General features: G+C 43.7%; 1 protein-coding gene across 3 annotated transcripts in view; it reads right to left on the bottom strand.

Annotated features, from left to right (window-relative positions):
• The window catches only part of SLC7A1 (solute carrier family 7 member 1), a 37,968-nt gene that overhangs the window by 3,008 nt on the left and 18,723 nt on the right, over nucleotides 1–16,237 (bottom strand). For all 3 annotated transcript variants that reach the window (XM_079298442.1, XM_079298441.1, XM_079298443.1), the window contains exons 3-11: nucleotides 13,505–13,663; nucleotides 11,127–11,301; nucleotides 9,140–9,264; nucleotides 7,374–7,596; nucleotides 6,459–6,598; nucleotides 4,671–4,773; nucleotides 2,757–2,968; nucleotides 2,269–2,417; nucleotides 5–113 (exon numbers count right to left, since the gene is read on the bottom strand). In XM_079298442.1, coding sequence (XP_079154568.1) covers nucleotides 5–113; nucleotides 2,269–2,417; nucleotides 2,757–2,968; nucleotides 4,671–4,773; nucleotides 6,459–6,598; nucleotides 7,374–7,596; nucleotides 9,140–9,264; nucleotides 11,127–11,301; nucleotides 13,505–13,663 — 1,395 coding nt within the window. The remainder of the gene's footprint in view (nucleotides 1–4; nucleotides 114–2,268; nucleotides 2,418–2,756; nucleotides 2,969–4,670; nucleotides 4,774–6,458; nucleotides 6,599–7,373; nucleotides 7,597–9,139; nucleotides 9,265–11,126; nucleotides 11,302–13,504; nucleotides 13,664–16,237) is intronic.

Below are 16,237 nucleotides of genomic sequence, written 5' to 3'. Positions count from 1 at the left end.
TCACCTATGAGCATCCAGATTGCAAACCGAATCCATGTGCCTGCATCTAGTTGCAGCATGAGGTAAACATTCACAAAAATACTCCCAACAGGAAGAAAGGGCAGAAAAGGTACCTGAAAAAGAATGAGGAATATTTTACATCTATAAGTATGCTTAACAAGCAGGAAAGAACATCACATCCCTTGTAAATGAGAAGTGATGGCTGTTAGCAACTCTTCAGCTGCCAGATCTGAGAAAAGGCAAGGTTAAACCCAAAAGGACATCAGATCACCATAGGAGGGGGGATATGAACAATGCTGTTCACCTGTTTTAAGAGCTTGTTTTGTGGTGTAGAAGGCAAGAGGCAAATTGTAGTGGCAATACTAAATACGTGTGGGGCAAAGGAGGGAAGAGTAAAAACCGAGGACTGTATCATGACAAGCACTTATTGGAGACCAAGAGATGAAGGTAAGGGGAATGTCAGAGGAAGGGACCTGAGGAATTTCATCCATCAGGTACCAAGGCAATGAACCAATAGAGAGTAAATTATCCCAAAGCAAAGAAAACCAACAAATACTGCAAGATATGAATGACTACAGCTGTACCAAGAATGCCTTATTGGTCTGAGAATCAAAGAATGAGACAGCAAAGCCAAAATGCAAAAACAGGAATACAAATAACAGCACTGCAAATATAAAATCAAACAAGGCAAATTATAACAATAGAAAAATTTCTGAATATGGTGGAATAAAGCAGAAAGCGAACTTCACTCCTTAAGGGAAAAGGAGATTTCCAAAAAAAAAAACCAGTCTGAAATATGGGTCTTTCTTGATTTAAGCTTTGCCAAAAAAAATTAAGTAAAGTAGTTTCTCACATCATTAGAGAAAGGGATAGAGAAAAGAGGGAGAGGGAGAAAAAATGTTTTTCTAGATTTGGCTTTGTCAAGTCAGTAGAGACAAATAAAATTTCCCTAGGTGTAAGCTATATACCCAGAAATGGCAGATGTGATCTCTGAACTATTAAATAAGCAACTCTGAGAACTCTTGGTAGACTGGTAAAGTCTCTGAAGACTGGAGAAGGGAGAAAAATTACCTATTAAAAAATACAGAAAAACAACAGCGAAACAAACAGGTCAGCCTTGGATTTCCAGAGTGATTTTGGAGAAAAAACACAGTCAGGTTGTAAATGCCCAAGAACAGCAAGAAGATAAGAAATAAGGTTGTCAAGCATTGGAACAGGCTCCCCAGGGAAGTGGTGTAGTCATCATACCTGGAAGTGTTTAAAAGACATGTAGATGTGGCAGTAAGGGACATGGTTTAGAGGTGCACTTGGCAGTCCTAGGCTAACAGCTGGACTTGATCTTAAAGGTGTTTTAAAATCTAAATGATTCTATGATTTTATGATTACAGGTTTAGTTGTGACAGTTATAATATTCCCTTTTCTTGGTCAGGGAAAAAAAAGGAGGTGAAATATCCTGAGGGAAAGGTGAACAGACCTCCTCAGAAGCATGTCCAGAAAATAATATCTAGATGAGAGATCCTAAGTTTTCTGCTCCTGGAAATCTCTGTTTCCACCTTTGGGACCATAACCCCAAAACGAGCTGCAAACACAATCTTGCAAAACTCTGGTTATATTAACTTATTAAAATCTTTTAATTTAATGAAAAACTTTAACTGAAGAGCAATCAAAATGAAAGCAGTTTAGAGGATGGATTATAACCCAAAACTAATTTAATAAATTGGGGAACTACCTGAAATCAATATGATAAAGCATGACTTGTAGGATTACACTGGGAGAAAAAATCCATCCCAGTATTTAATATAGAAAGAATGGTGTGCTTGGAGAGAGCAGGAAAATAGCGGAGTCCCTCATACTTAAGGCTGTTTAAGAGAGAATGGTCATCCTTTAGCTTCCATGGGGACTAAGGAGAACGTGCACGTTCTTAGAGCCCTAGATCTTCACAAACAAGTTTACTTCTTGTGTTCTTTCTCCTTTTGTATCCATGATCTGATGTGGCCTTTCACAACCATCCCCTTTCTTTCAGTCTCTGTCTCTTCCCTATCCTATAACAATCTGCTTTCAAAAGCAGGGTCCTGCCTTTCCCTTCCAGCCACATTTCTGCAGCAGGTTCTACCTCTCCAGCTTCTCCTGGATACAAAAGTTCACATCTTGCCTATATTTTATACATTTGGCCAGTGCCCCCCTTCTGATATAGGCCAACATATGCACTTCCTCCTCCAACCACCTCCCAGACACCTCTTTTCTAGCTACATATCTCAGGACATTCACCTTAAAGGAGAGTTTGGTTTTGCTTTCAGGCTGTTTCCGTATAATGAAGATGATAGTGACAACAAGGATGGCAGCAATAATCTGTACAGTGTTTATCAGAATGTTTGGCTCAAGGGAAGTCAGGATACAGATACCCACAATAAGGAAACCTGTGAACAGACAGCAAAGGTTACTGAATTTTTTTTTTTTTTACACACAGGGAAAACCCAAGAACAAATCATAAGCAGGTAAAGCAGAATCTGAAAGCTCACCAACAAAACACAAAAATCCCTGACCATAACAGATACGCCTTTCCCACTATACACCCCCACACACTCCACCTGTGGATTTCTTTTTAAGTCAGAAATTTAATAATTTAATCTTCAGTTATTCTGGCCATTACAAGAGCTCATCAAAACCACATGAAGGAAGTGAGTTCTTCCACCATGGTGGGTACAAAGCCCTGCCAGGTGACTCATTGCCCCAGAGACACACAGACCAGCACTTACCAATGATGAAAGTTGAGATGTTCACTACTGAACCAGAGAATTTAGAAGGATCTGAATCTGTGGAACACAGTATGGCTTTGAAAGAGAATTTCTCCTCTTCCTCTGGCAGAAACCCAGCCTGCGACTCACTGGTACTCACAGACTCATTGTTATCTGTCTCCTCTGTTGACCTAGCCATCTGGTAGGCCAAATTAGGCTGCTCTGGCTGGTACCTAGGAAAAGGAAATGACACAAAGAGCTGTTAGTTTGGCCTTGAAATGAGGGTACCACTCATTTAAAAGCCACACAGATAGTCATGGCTGCATGCCAGACCTTTACAGCATCAGAATAAGCCCACGTCTCATCTATACCCTTCTGCTTCAAGGGGAAGTTGGAGGAATGATGTCAGCATGATGTAAGCAGAGCTCTTATATTACAACCAAGCAGTAGGTTGTAAGTGACTTAAAGTGGACAGTGCTCCCTTTCATGAACCCTGTCATCCATATCCACCAATACATGACTGGGGGAGAGAAGGAAACAGCAGAGGAACAGATTGATGGTCATAAGCCATCTGGCCACTGTGTCTTCTGTGGCAGTTCAGCTCTTGCATTTTGGCATGGAGGTGGCTAACTAACAGCTCTGCAGCTATCACACCCTGCAGCAACATTCCTACACCCCAAACTGGCTTTTCTGCCAGTTTGTCTGCTACCACACAGGAAAGGGAGAGCGAAGGAAAGCAAGAACAGTTGTTGCTTGTCTGGACAGCACATCCAGCAGGGCTGTGACACACAACCATGTGGATCCATAAATAAACACTTTTCCAGCCTCAGCTCTCTGTTACAGGTTTTGTCAAGTTAGTGAGCCACAAATCTGACTAAAGGACTGGGTCACTTTGCAAGTCACCTTAGAACTGCTCCTGTGGGGATGTGCTCACAATGATGCGTCTGTTAAACATTGAGAATTGTGAAATGCAGTGAAATCCTTGGGTCTAGCCACAGCAAAAAAACTAGTGGCAGGATCTTACAGCTTAGGAAATAATTCAGCTGCTACATCATTAAGCAGTCAAGGGGCAGACAAATCAGCTGCCCAGGCCAATACAAAACAAGCTGTCGGCTCTGCCAACCCACAATGGCGGAAATGTCATGCAATAGGTACAGCAGCTTGCAAAAACAAATTATAAAGCCATTTCTAGTTCTGAGGAAAAGACTAGGCTGGGAAATCAGGAAATTTAAGATGGACAAGGTAAATCAGCAAGAATTTTCCAGGGGCAGGGAGGAGAGCACAAACACAAGGCAATGGTACTACAGAACAGCACTGGCCCTTCACCTATTGCAAGACTGTTCTTAGTTCAGTGCAATTCCTGTGAAAGCTTCCATCTCATTCTAAATAAGTCATTCAACACAAAGTTATTTTTCAGTAACATGATCTTCAGACTTTTTTTTTTCATTAATCGACCCCTTTGTCTGTAAGGTGCCAAGCACTGAAGACCCAAGATTTTTAGCTTAGGTTTGGGAAGCTATGGGAGCTCAGCACTTTTAAAAAGATACACTGCTCAGATCTTTTCCTGCTGCTAGACTTCATCTCAAATCCCCTTTCAAAAGGAGGACAACCTGAAATGGTATCCTCAGTGGGGACACAAGGCAGGCATCCAGGATTACACATCTTTCCTCCCTACCCCTTGGCACATCTCCTGGGGAATTTAGAGTCAACCACAGCAGGACTGCACAGAACAAAGGTTAACCAAATTCAGAGGACCTCCCTGTAGATCCAACTAACAAAATCCCCCATGAACTTAAAGAAACAAACTCCCCACATGCCTGGAGCTGGAGATGTGCCTATAGAAACTATGAGGGCATCTGACTGATGTGTGGAATTCTCTCTGTGTGCCAGAAGAGACTAAAATTTCTAAAATTGCCAAAGTTTCTGCATTCTTACCTCAATACCAACACACATGCTGCTACCAAGGAGTAAGCCAGGAGGGTCCCGATGGACATGAGGTCCACAAGATCTTTCAAGTCAAAGAGAAAGGCCATAACAGCTGTAGGAGGAGAGGAAGGTAAGATAGAAGAAAAATCAGCAACATAGCAGAACATGCACATCTCAGGAGCGTTAATAATGATGCAGCACACATGGGACTCTTGCTCAGGACTGGGTAGGGGAGCTCAAGATGTCCCAAGACAAGAAGAGGCAGGCCGTGGTGTATGAATACTGTAAGACTCCACAGGCTGTCCCAGCCTCACTAGCTGAAACAATAGGAAACACTACAGAAAATTCCAGCCTGTTTGTCTCACACGGCTATGTTCACCCAACTACCAACAAAAAGCAGGGGTTTAAGCCACAACCTCATTGTTAGTCCTCCAGTGGAGCTGCAGCACTCCTAACATCACAGTTATCTCTTGGAAGTAGCTAGAGGGAACAGAGCATGAGCAGCACCTTGCTCTGGTATCTCAGCTCAGCTGGGGTGAAATCAGGCTAGTGCATGCAATGGGACCAAGCATCAAAGAGGGAGTCTTGAAGTAGCAGGTGTCATCATGGGGATTTCCAGAAAAAGGCTGCCATTCCTTAGGGATTACCCTGCTCACATGCCCTCATCAAGTAACCCAGGTTGTACAGGACTTTGTGTAGCACTTTCAGAAGGCAAATAAGTGGATAAAAGACACATGGTCAGACATCAGGTGACACCAACAGTCACATGGAAGTGTAGGGACCTCAGAGCTGAGCCTGGCCCAGCCCAGCCTTAATGCACAACCTGGAGCCCAACAACCAGCCCAGCCTTCAAACTCAGGTGGCAAATGCTGTTCCTGCAGCTTCGTGTGGGTTTTGGTCATAGCACTATAGATCACTTGGATGAGACCACAAAGTTTGGCTTTTTTTGTTTTTTTTTATTTTATTTTATATTACTCTTTTTCCTACCCCACCATGGTCTGGACCAAGAGTACCTGAAAAGGAAGGTGCAGGAGAAGGATGCTGTGAGAAGACTCTGTGAATCCCAGCAGCAGGAGCTGAGCCCTTTCAGAGGAGCTCAGAGCCCAGGGCAGCAGTCTGGAAGCAACTCCCCACCAAAGGTGGCACATTCTTGTACCCATGGCTCATCCTGCATTTGCAGCAGAAGGTAAAAAGGAAGCAAAAAGGCTCTCCTCTTTGCCAGGCATCGTGAGGAAGGGGGCAGCTGCAAGAACAGGGTAAGCTGCTCATCCTTGCTGTCTGGGAGGTTTAATTCCCTTATTTCTGGGGGGCCAGGAGAAGGAAGGGGAGAACAGGATGGCTGCCAGCTGTGACTAACTGATTAACAAATGCCAGTGCCACAGGGGCCATCTGCCTGTCTCCGGCTGCTCTGGCATCTTCTGCAGAGCTGCTACCCACAGGCAATGGGGCGTCTTCAGCCAAGCTAGGCCAACAGCCACAAGGATGCTGGGGCACCACTGGCTGCTGCCTTGCAGGGTGTTAATTACTTTTAAGGCTGGCTGAGCAGATAAAGGTAGTTCCTGGCATGAGACAGGATGGCAGCAATGAGCTCTGAGAAGGAGGGAGAAGCACACAGTGAGCTGCTCATGCTCACCCAGTCACTCCAGGGCATGCCCTAGAAATCCAGGACACCCCCCGGGATGTTGTATTCCACAATATATCCAATTAATAAGTGGGTTAGAGTCAGGCAGACTTATCTGCCCTGAAGATGAGCTTATGTCTTCTTTCCACAGATTCGTGCAAATCTTTGGATCCTACCTGCAGTAGCTCCTGATGTCACTGTTGCAATTAAGGGAGTTTTTCTCTTCTCATTGACTTTAGCCAAAAATTTAAACAGAAGTCCATCTTCTGCCATAGCATAAATTATTCGAGGCATTGGAAACATGGATCCAAGGAGACTACGGACACAGGAAGGAGAAATAATCTACTTACATCACCTCCTGCTGAGCACAGACACACAAGTGAAAGCAAGTTTATGGCAGTGTAACTATAGAACAGGTGGCTTTCATTCACTTCAGCTTCTCCTTCCAGGGCTCCCTCTGACCACCCATGTTACTGATAGCTGGTAACTGAGGTGCAGCTCTATGATTTTGGATAGCTAAATTTAGCCATGGAGCATAAAACCAGCCTGACTTCCAAGGAGTAAAAGAGCTGTAACTTCTATGAGTCTCTGAGAATTGCTCACCTAATTGAGTACATCTAAGTTGATCTGAAATAGGCTTTCCAAGTTCAGTGTTCTGCTTCCAGCCTGCTCTGCCACCCATCCAGATGGCTGTCCTGCAGGTAACCTGTAGACAGATGGCCCTGGATATGGTAAGCCCCATGCACTCCTGAAGATGCACCCTGCACTACCTGACACAAGTCTGCTCTCCACCCAGCAGGTCAGGATGTCTTGCACCCAAACCGTGCCTGCGTTGCATAGCTACCTCCATGATTTAGTCACTCAATCCAGATTTATATTCCTGAGATGCACCTGCTGGGTCTTCTGCTAAGATGGGAGTTTCTGAAGGAGTACTGGTCACCTGTTTCTCTGGTACCTACCACAGGGTGAAATCCTGGTCCTTTTGAGGTCAGTAGCTCTGAATTTCATCTCTGGTCTCTGCTCCATTTCTTAAAGGAAGTGGAGGTACATGTTTGCCTTGAAAGATGCAAAAATGAAGAGCAGTCTCTTACCTTGTAGAAAGTGCACACAAGGAACCGACAGCCACTGCATAATTGGCTCCATCCCAACCCACATATTTAAAGGCATTGGGTAAAGGGCTATTGGTATCCAGCTGGTAGTAAGGCATCATGAGAGTCAGGGCAGCCGACACACCAAAATAAGCCACAAAGCAGATGAGAAGAGATGCCACAATGCCAATAGGAATGGCCTTCTGAGGGTTTTTTACCTCCTCACCTAGAAGAAAGGAATTTAAATATCAGCTAAATGACAAGCAAGACCTTTATCCCAACCTAGGGCAGGTGTGCTGGATGGGGCTTTCAAAGGTTTCGTGGGCACAGAGGTGCCCTCTGACCATAACACTGCTGATGGCCTGCTCCATCCACTTGGGATACCACAGCCTGTTTGCTCCCATTTCTGCTGCTCCTGTCACTTCTTCTGACAAACATTGGTGGAAGCCTTGTAAACTCAGGCACAGAAACAACCTGGATTAAAAACAGTCCTTTCCCCAAAACAGATCATCCTTCTATCCTACTCCTTCTATCTTATTGATGGTTCAGACCCAAGAAGAATTCAATGATCACAGATGATGGAACAAGAAATTATTGTAGGGAAAATCCATGGATGACCATTTTAGTAACATCTCCACCAGAACTAATACACCATAGGTGCCCTTTTCCACAAAGGCAGAGTGCCTGAAAGATCATACAGACCTTTGAAAATGCCTCTTAACAAAAGAACCTCCTCTAGTTTTTATGGAAAATTTTCAGCAGCCAAGTAGGAAAAAATGTATGAAAAAATCCAAAATTCCTCAAAATTGAGGCACAGAGCAGATTTGTGCTTTCCTAGTCCTACAAAACTGCTCTGAAAGCAAGAGCTCCTGAGGTACAGCATTTCAGCAGAATGACCTGATAAACAGAGATTCATACACCTACAAGTCAAAAGCAGATGAATGTTTCTTCCACAAGGAGAGGCTTCATGGCTGGCTGGAGTAATGGAGCCAACACTTCTCCAACTCCTTGCTTGGAACAAGACACAGTAACGCTTTATCTCTCTATGATGATTCCCTTCTCCCTCTGCTCCAACAATTCTTGCCAAATGTGAAATTAAGAATAGTCCTTTCTTCAGGGAATTAAAATTCATCTTAGCCACAAGAAACATGACTATGCTGATGACTTCTCTCCCAAAATGAGACCTCTCAACATTTACAGGTAAAAATTCCTGACTGAGGCACAGCTCTAGGGTGCAGTTTACTCCCCAGAGGCTTTCTCTTTCTCTGAATCTTTAAAATACTGTAAGCTATCAGAGCTTCTTCAGCTGAAGGCACCAAAGAACTCTGTTCTAGAATAACCTGTTGATTAAAGGATCATCTGGAGTTGGAGGCTCAGACTCATATGAGGCATGTGAACCTGGGCCTTCGCTGTTTGCCTGGCTGGTAAACCTGGACATGTTTTCTGTGGAGGCTGACCTGTTAGTGTCATCACTGACCATCCCCAAGCTTGGGCCCTGCAGGCAGGGAAGGGAGGAAGCTCATGGTTATACAGTTTATCCGTGTGCCATAGCAGCTAGAAGTCAGCACTCAGGCACTCAGGGACTTGAACAAATTCAGCACTTTCACTATCAGGAGCAGCTGAGCCAAAAGCCTGTTTTGAGCTGAGGCTCAGAGAGAAGACAAATGCAGTGTCCTGAATTCCCTATTATCTGTGCTCTGCAATGTAACTTAAAGTCAATCTACCAGCAGCCAGGCTCATAACCAGAATGAAGACATCTTCCCTCTTACCTGTAGTAGCAATACAGTCAAATCCCACAAAAGCATAAAAACACGTGGCTGCCCCTGAGAGAACTCCTTTCCATCCATAGGGCATAAACCCTCCAACACCATAGAGCTTTTCTTCCTGTGTTTGACTGAAAGGCATAGCAAGGGATTAGAAGTTATCCTGCCTAGCTGGGAGTCACAAAGCTACTCACATAGCTCATGACAAAATCCAAAGCCAACATTTGAAGAAACAGGCTCTCCCTTTCATATGCTAGCATGCAAATACCAGGAAAATGCTAAGCCCTACCCACTGCTGAGCTTTGGATTGGCCTGCAAAAGCCTGGGGAATGCATGGAATAGGAATGGTTCATGGCTTGTTCCCACCACCTGTTTTGTGGGGTGGATAAAAATGTCTTGGCTAAGAAAAGGAGAAGAATAGCATGAATATTAAAAATCCTCTACTAACATTACTGCATGCATGTACATACATATATTCATTTAAACACAAACTTTTGAAAAGCTGAAGACTGAGAAACATGTGAACCATCCACTTTTTGCTTCAGATGGACTCATATAAAAGGTAGGTGAATAGACATAAGAGAGGAATGCAGGGTGTCATGATTGTTTAAAATCCACCTCATCTTCCATTCTCAGCTTCCAAATTCCTTGTGCCAAGCTCATACTCAAACCATGACTGTAACTGTGAGACAGAAGTGGAACCTGGATCCCTGACACAACAAAGGCTTTGCTGAGTCTTATCCAAAGTTTATTTACGTTAACAGAAACACAGGCTGATCCCAGCACTCTGGATTACAATCCCAGATCCATGTGCCTTGGGTTGAGTGACATAACAAGCATGCCCTTCAGTTCAAGTGACTTAGGTCACCTTTTCAGTGAAAAGCCTTTGTAAAGATGAATTAAAGCAGTTAAACTAAAATAAATCCCAAATCTGCAAGTCTTCTTAGATATAAGCATCTGAACTCTCTCAAAGAAGCTCTGCTGAGACTTAGATGAAAACTGTCCTACAGAAATAGCACAAGCCAAATGTGGATTACTCTGGAAATAATGATAAAATAAACCCCAGATGGATTTTACAAAAATAGTAGGTCTTGCAGGTCAAAGAGCTGCACTCATACTTTGAAACTCTTGCCATAATTGCTCCTTGCATGAGAATAGCAGGAGGGAAGGAGAGGGGACCTGTCCTATGGAAGCAATTTGTTTGCAGCAGGTTGAATTTTGAAAAGGGGCTCAAGAAATGGCTTTTACACAAGATAAATCACACAACATTTATAAATCTTTTATGAAGATTTTGCCCAATTGCACTTCCTTGCAGACCATCATAAAGGGTTTAGGTAGCAAGCCAGGACTGAGCTGATATATGTGGAGATATTTAAAGGCCCTTACTCTGGGTGGTACAGTCTCAAGCAAAAATTAATAGTTTTGTCTTACTGGTAAGCCTTGTAAGCTCCTTGGTTTCAATCTTGAGTAGGATGAGAGAATTTTGGCCAAGCAGCAAATTGTCATTAAAAGCAGATTTATGATATGCTTGCAGCAATGCATTAAAATAATCTGAAACTTGCCCTCATTTTATTGAGGCATTTGGACAAGGTCTCCATAAGGATACTACCCAAGTGTTTAAAGAAGGTACACAGCTATACTTGGACATAATTTTATACAGGCACCAGAGCCAGCCTGGTGTAGACTGGAGTAGGATGTTGTCTAGGGAGCTCTTTTTATCTCAACTTTGGATGCCACATTGGTTATAAAGCTAGAAATTATCAGCTCAGCAGCAGGGCCCACAATGACACAGCCTACTCCTAAGCACTTTCAGTCCATCAGCACAAACTGCTTTCAGCAAACACACACCAAAGACAGCTTTACCTCCAAGGTATCTGGCAAAGGAAGCAGCCATCCCATTCATTGGTTTTCTAACTCAGTCCACAACCTCCCATTTAAGCATGCTTCTGAAAATGCACCAGTTTCTGAGATGAAAAGAAAACATCCAACCTACTTGTCTTTGAAACTGCTATGGCTGGTGTTGTAAATGTCCTGTTCAGTCAGGTTCCAGTTTTTACCAGATCCTTTCACAAAGCCAGAGATCACGACAAATCCAAGGACAAGGACATTGATGCAGGTGAACACTTTGTTCACCAGGGCAGATTCTTTCACACCAAAAGCTAAAAGCCCTGGGGAAAAAAATGGCATAGGTTAGATATTTCACCACCACCAGCAGGTGCTGGGGATTCATAGACATGGCTCAACTGGTTCATTCTGTGCTCTGCCCAAATTATCACAACTGGTTTCTTCCCATAGCCAAGAGGCTCAGGACTAACTCATCCAAAAATAGGATGAGAACTCCAGCTCAGACATTACTGCTCCAGAATGTGACACCTTCCCACCCAGCATGCCCATGTGGACTGTGTCCCTGGTGAAGTGCTTTGCTAATACACTTAAACTACTCCCACAGCCTCTAACTCCATACAGAGACCCATAGAAAGCACAACAGGTGGTTTTCAATGAAGGAACATTGTCTTAGAGGTCTTGCCCAAATGCAGAAGTTATGAACAACACTCAACTTTCCTTAGAAACGGGGAAATATGAGCAGGGACCAAATCTGGGAGGACTCTGCTTCTAATAACTACTTTTAGAGCTGAAGACCAAGAAGAAGCTGGCATCTTGGGAATCCTGCTCCCACTTAAATCAGCAAGAGCTTTGCCAGTGAGTACAGTGAGAGCAGGATTTCAGCTTGGTCTAAGATAATCTACCTGAAGAAGAGCATGGCTCTTCTTGTAAACAAAATCTCACCGAGGCATAGCTTGGCTTCTGAGGTCAACAAGCTCTCAACTTCCTCTGCAGGTGTCTGATTTTTAAGAACTGAAACTTTTAACTCAAATCTAAGGCTGAAGGAGAAGTAAAAAAAAGTCCATATAGATGTGAGGAAGAAGCACAACACAGCTTTACTTTTTTTTTTACAGCTAGTCCAAGGGACTTCAATGAGAGAGCAGCATCCTGTGTACTCACCTTTCCTTCTTTTAAAATAGGAAACAAAATGAGACAGCCATATCAGAGGAGTGTTTGGTAAAAATGCATACCAGCCCACAAAAAAAAAGTAAGGCACTTTTTAGAAATCTGAAGCTCAAGATAGTGCAGGCAGAAATAGATGCGTGGTGATGATATTTGGGACTAAAGCTGCTCTTTCAGCAGCTTTTTTTTAGAAAATAATGTGTTTTTTATTAAACCATTTCTTATTTTTTTTTATTATGCCTTTCTTATTAAAATCCATTGAATTTTCTTCATGCAGGAGCATAAAGCCATCTTAATATAAAGTAGCCTTTATAATTTTGCACCTCAGCAGTGCTGAAGTAAGGAGTTCTAAATTTTATAAATTGTATCTGAGGTGAAAGACCAGATTCTGATTTGAAATGAAAGCAATTCATATTACATACAAATGAACAAAGAGGAAAATCTCTCCCACTCAGATGCAATCCTGAAAACAGAAGGTTGCTATTGGCTTCAGCAGCCCTAGATCCAAACACAAACCCAAATGCCAAAGCATCCCTTGCTTATGATGCCTGTCCCCATGACCTCACATAGTGAGAAGGCCGTTCCCATCAGAGTGGGAAATGTCAGGATAACCTTGCTAGTGTGACACTGCAGATCCTGCCTGCTGGAAACTGCAGAGGAATACAGAAACATCATTTTTTTAATTTGTCTAAACTTGGTAATGCTTTGCAAGATCCAGTTGGAGTAAAAGTAAACATTCAGAAGAATTTTGATCTTGCAAGTTGTCAAAACTTTTCCAATTTATGATCAAAGGCTTAGCATCTTTTTAGAAAAACAGAAAAAAAAAAAGAGGCACTGCCTATGTGTCTATGACATTTATTTCTCTGCAGTCTTGCGTTCACTTCTGCAAATTGTAAAATGTATTAAAAAAAACCCCAAAACCAAAACAGTAGTACACGAGACTGCAACCAAGTCCTCTTACTTCCTTCCCCTCACTTTTCTGGTTCAAGGCATCAAAAATTGGCAGATTATCAAAGGGGGAATAAGTTTGATAGACCAACTGCATGAAATTCCTGTGTAATAGGATTTGTGACTGAGGATAAAAAGTCATCTTTTCTTTTCATCCTTATATAAAATTTGATTGAAGGTTTTAAAAGTGGCGCAAAAAATATCAAGAATGCTCCCCTCTAATTAAAAACCTTGTAAACAGGCTATGCCCTGTGCTAATTCCACAGCAGCTATATAGGTCAATCCAACACTCGTAGCAAAAAAAAGTCTTTAATACATTGTTCTAAATAAATCAGGACTTCACGCTCATTCCAAAAGCAAACAATGAGATTACAGAAGAAGGAGGTGCAAGACTCACAAACCCCTCCAGTGCCTCACCTGTTAGGATGATGATTATCACCACAGCAAAGATGTCTGGGTATTTTGCTAGCACTCCAGGAGCATCCATCGTCATGTATTTTTTACAAAACTTTTCAATGTGCTGCCCTATGATTTCATCAAACGTCGCACTCCAGGCTCTGGCCACACTCGAGGTTCCTTGCAGAGGACAGAAAGGACAAAGATCACCCTTTGTAGCTGCCACATGTTCCAAACCAGGGGCAGCCTTGAAAGGTTCTCAATACAGAGGGTCTCAAAGCAACCTTGCATGTGCTCCCAGGTGCTGGGAGTAGCCTTTCCTCTCCATACCCAGCCCACAGCCTGGGTTCATGCTTGGCATCTGCTCTGATGGTAACACACACAGGTGGTGGGCCTCAGATTCATGCTGAGCTGACAAGATGAGAAAAATCCTTTTAGTCTGCCTTCTTTGCAAACCTCAGCTTTGCTCTAGATACTGCCCTGACTGACCTTTTCCTCACACCCCTGATCTTCCTCCAAACCTGGCAATTTCTGTTACCAGAGAGGTCCAAATTTAATGCTGGAAGAAGTTCCTGGCAGCTCCAGTTAGGTGGCTGCAGTCCAAGGAGAGAGACCTTACAGAATCCAGTTGCCCTCCAGCAGTGTGATGCTGGAACACCAGAGCCTGGACCACACCAATGGCCAGCTCTGCACTCTGGCAACACTCAAGTCTGCTCTGACCCCCAGTGCTAGAGTATCAAGAAGGAAAAAGACTCAGATACAATTTACATGTTATCTGAGCATAAGTCAGCCTGTTGTAGAATGCTGGCGGTGACCACAGCAAGTGCTCAGGCTTTGCCCTCTGGGTCCACTTTTTGTTTCCATTTGAGTGCATCCAACTAAGTGCAACTTGCTGATAGGAGGACTGAACCTGGGGTCTTATGCCAAGCAAGCTGGGGACAGTGTCATTTTAGAGAACTGAAACAGTAACAACAAAGAGCTATCACCAGACTGTGACAGCATTTTGTAAAATAAGTGGGCTTGCGTAAAAGCCAACATCTGCTGTGTTAACATGGCTACTGTTACACTCCCAACATCTTATACACTACGTGTAACAGCACCTATCTGCATATCATAATTATTACTGTACATAATTACCTAGTTTAAAAACAAGCTTGGCTTGGCTTTGGCTTGCAGAGCAGTTCCTCAGAGGACACCATCAGAGGCCCCTTTCCACCCAGAACAGTGTGTCCTGCCACACTCACCTGTGAGTGGGTGTTCAGGTCCCAACCCGGCACCTGCAATCCTGTCAAACAATGTCTGTGCTCACCTACAGCCAAATCCTCTGCAGCATCGGTGGGCAGCACCTGCAGCACAGCTGAGAACACTCACCTGCCCCATCCAGCTTTGCAACAGCATAAAAATTAAGCTGCAGAACAGGCCTGTTGGGAGACTCTTCTGTTCACCAAGACAGAAAAGTGCACAGTGTGAACACTTTTAAAAGAGTTTGGACATCACTGCCATCAATTTAATCTTGAGAAATTGCAAAAGTTATCACGTACCACATTACAATTTTTCAAGTTAGCTTTGGCACAATTTGACAAAAAAGACTATTTTAGTGCTATTTTTTTGTCCTAACTCTAATATTTCACATTCTAGGATGGGAACACCCAGTTCCTTCCTGCATGTGTTATGTTAGATGCCAGCTGCTTGGATGCCAGTTCCACATAACTATCAGCCATTACCTGGAACTCTCTGTAACCAATAGGCTTGAGGGAGCAGGGGGAAATCTGACATTCTTTCAACAACACAGACACCTGGATAATCTCTTGCTGTTATTAGAAAGCACAGTGCCCAGGAGGATTTACTAGTTCTGGGTCAGCAAAACCTCACCAGAGCCTCCTGCCTACAGCACACAGGTCCCAGGAGAACTGCAGAGCTCCAGTGCTGGGCTTGCTGAAGAAAAAGCCAAGGTCAAGAAGGTCACCAAGTGCCAGGAAGGCACAGCAGCAATTGCTTACCAGAGATGCCGTTACTTATCACACTAGCAACTCCCACCAGTTTCTAGTTCCTGAAACGCATCCCACAATCTGGCACAGTGCCCCAAACCCAGGTCATCACAGAAGATCCTGGTCCTAGGACATCTTTCTCCTTCTCTCTAGACCATAACTGAGCAGTTGCACGCCCATTTTTTTCCTCATCACCCACCTCCAAGACTCCACACAAGCCTTCCCCCAATTCAAGTCACTTTGATTAATTAAAAGCTACTGGCCACCCATCCTTGGGACCCCAGGATTTCTTTTTCCACCCTCATAATACTTCCTGAGCTGATGTTTGAGAACCTCAGCATGAAAACACCAAGCTAAGCTGAGCTCCTTAGAGATGCACATTTTCAATGCACTGCTTGGCATTTTGTCAGCAAGATTAAGGAAAAAAAAAGTGGTTTTCTGCCCCTCTCAAGCCCTGGCTCTGAAATGCAGCATGCACCTGTCAGAGACTGGAAGGACTGATGCCTTGAGACATTTAGGGATGCCTGTGTGTGTGAGAGTGAGCAGGTCAAGCTTTGCCCTGGTGAGGCAGTGCTCTGCCCCCCAGGCTCTATTCCAGCCCTGCATTGGCAGAGCAGGGGCAGGGCTCCATTCTGCCTAACCCAGCTCCTGAGGGTCCAAATGACCAGAAGCCCCACCTGGGGGGAGGGCCCACAAATCCCCAGGGGTTTTTAAGGCTGAACAGGAGTGCAGCACATCTTGACTCTACCTTCCCCTTGGAGCTTGT

Source organism: Erithacus rubecula (genome assembly GCF_903797595.1).
Source record: "Erithacus rubecula genome assembly, chromosome: 1".
In the NCBI taxonomy this organism is placed as follows: domain Eukaryota; kingdom Metazoa; phylum Chordata; class Aves; order Passeriformes; family Muscicapidae; genus Erithacus; species Erithacus rubecula.
Note: the sequence above shows the minus strand (reverse complement) of the source record. Positions and strands in the feature narration are given on the sequence as shown.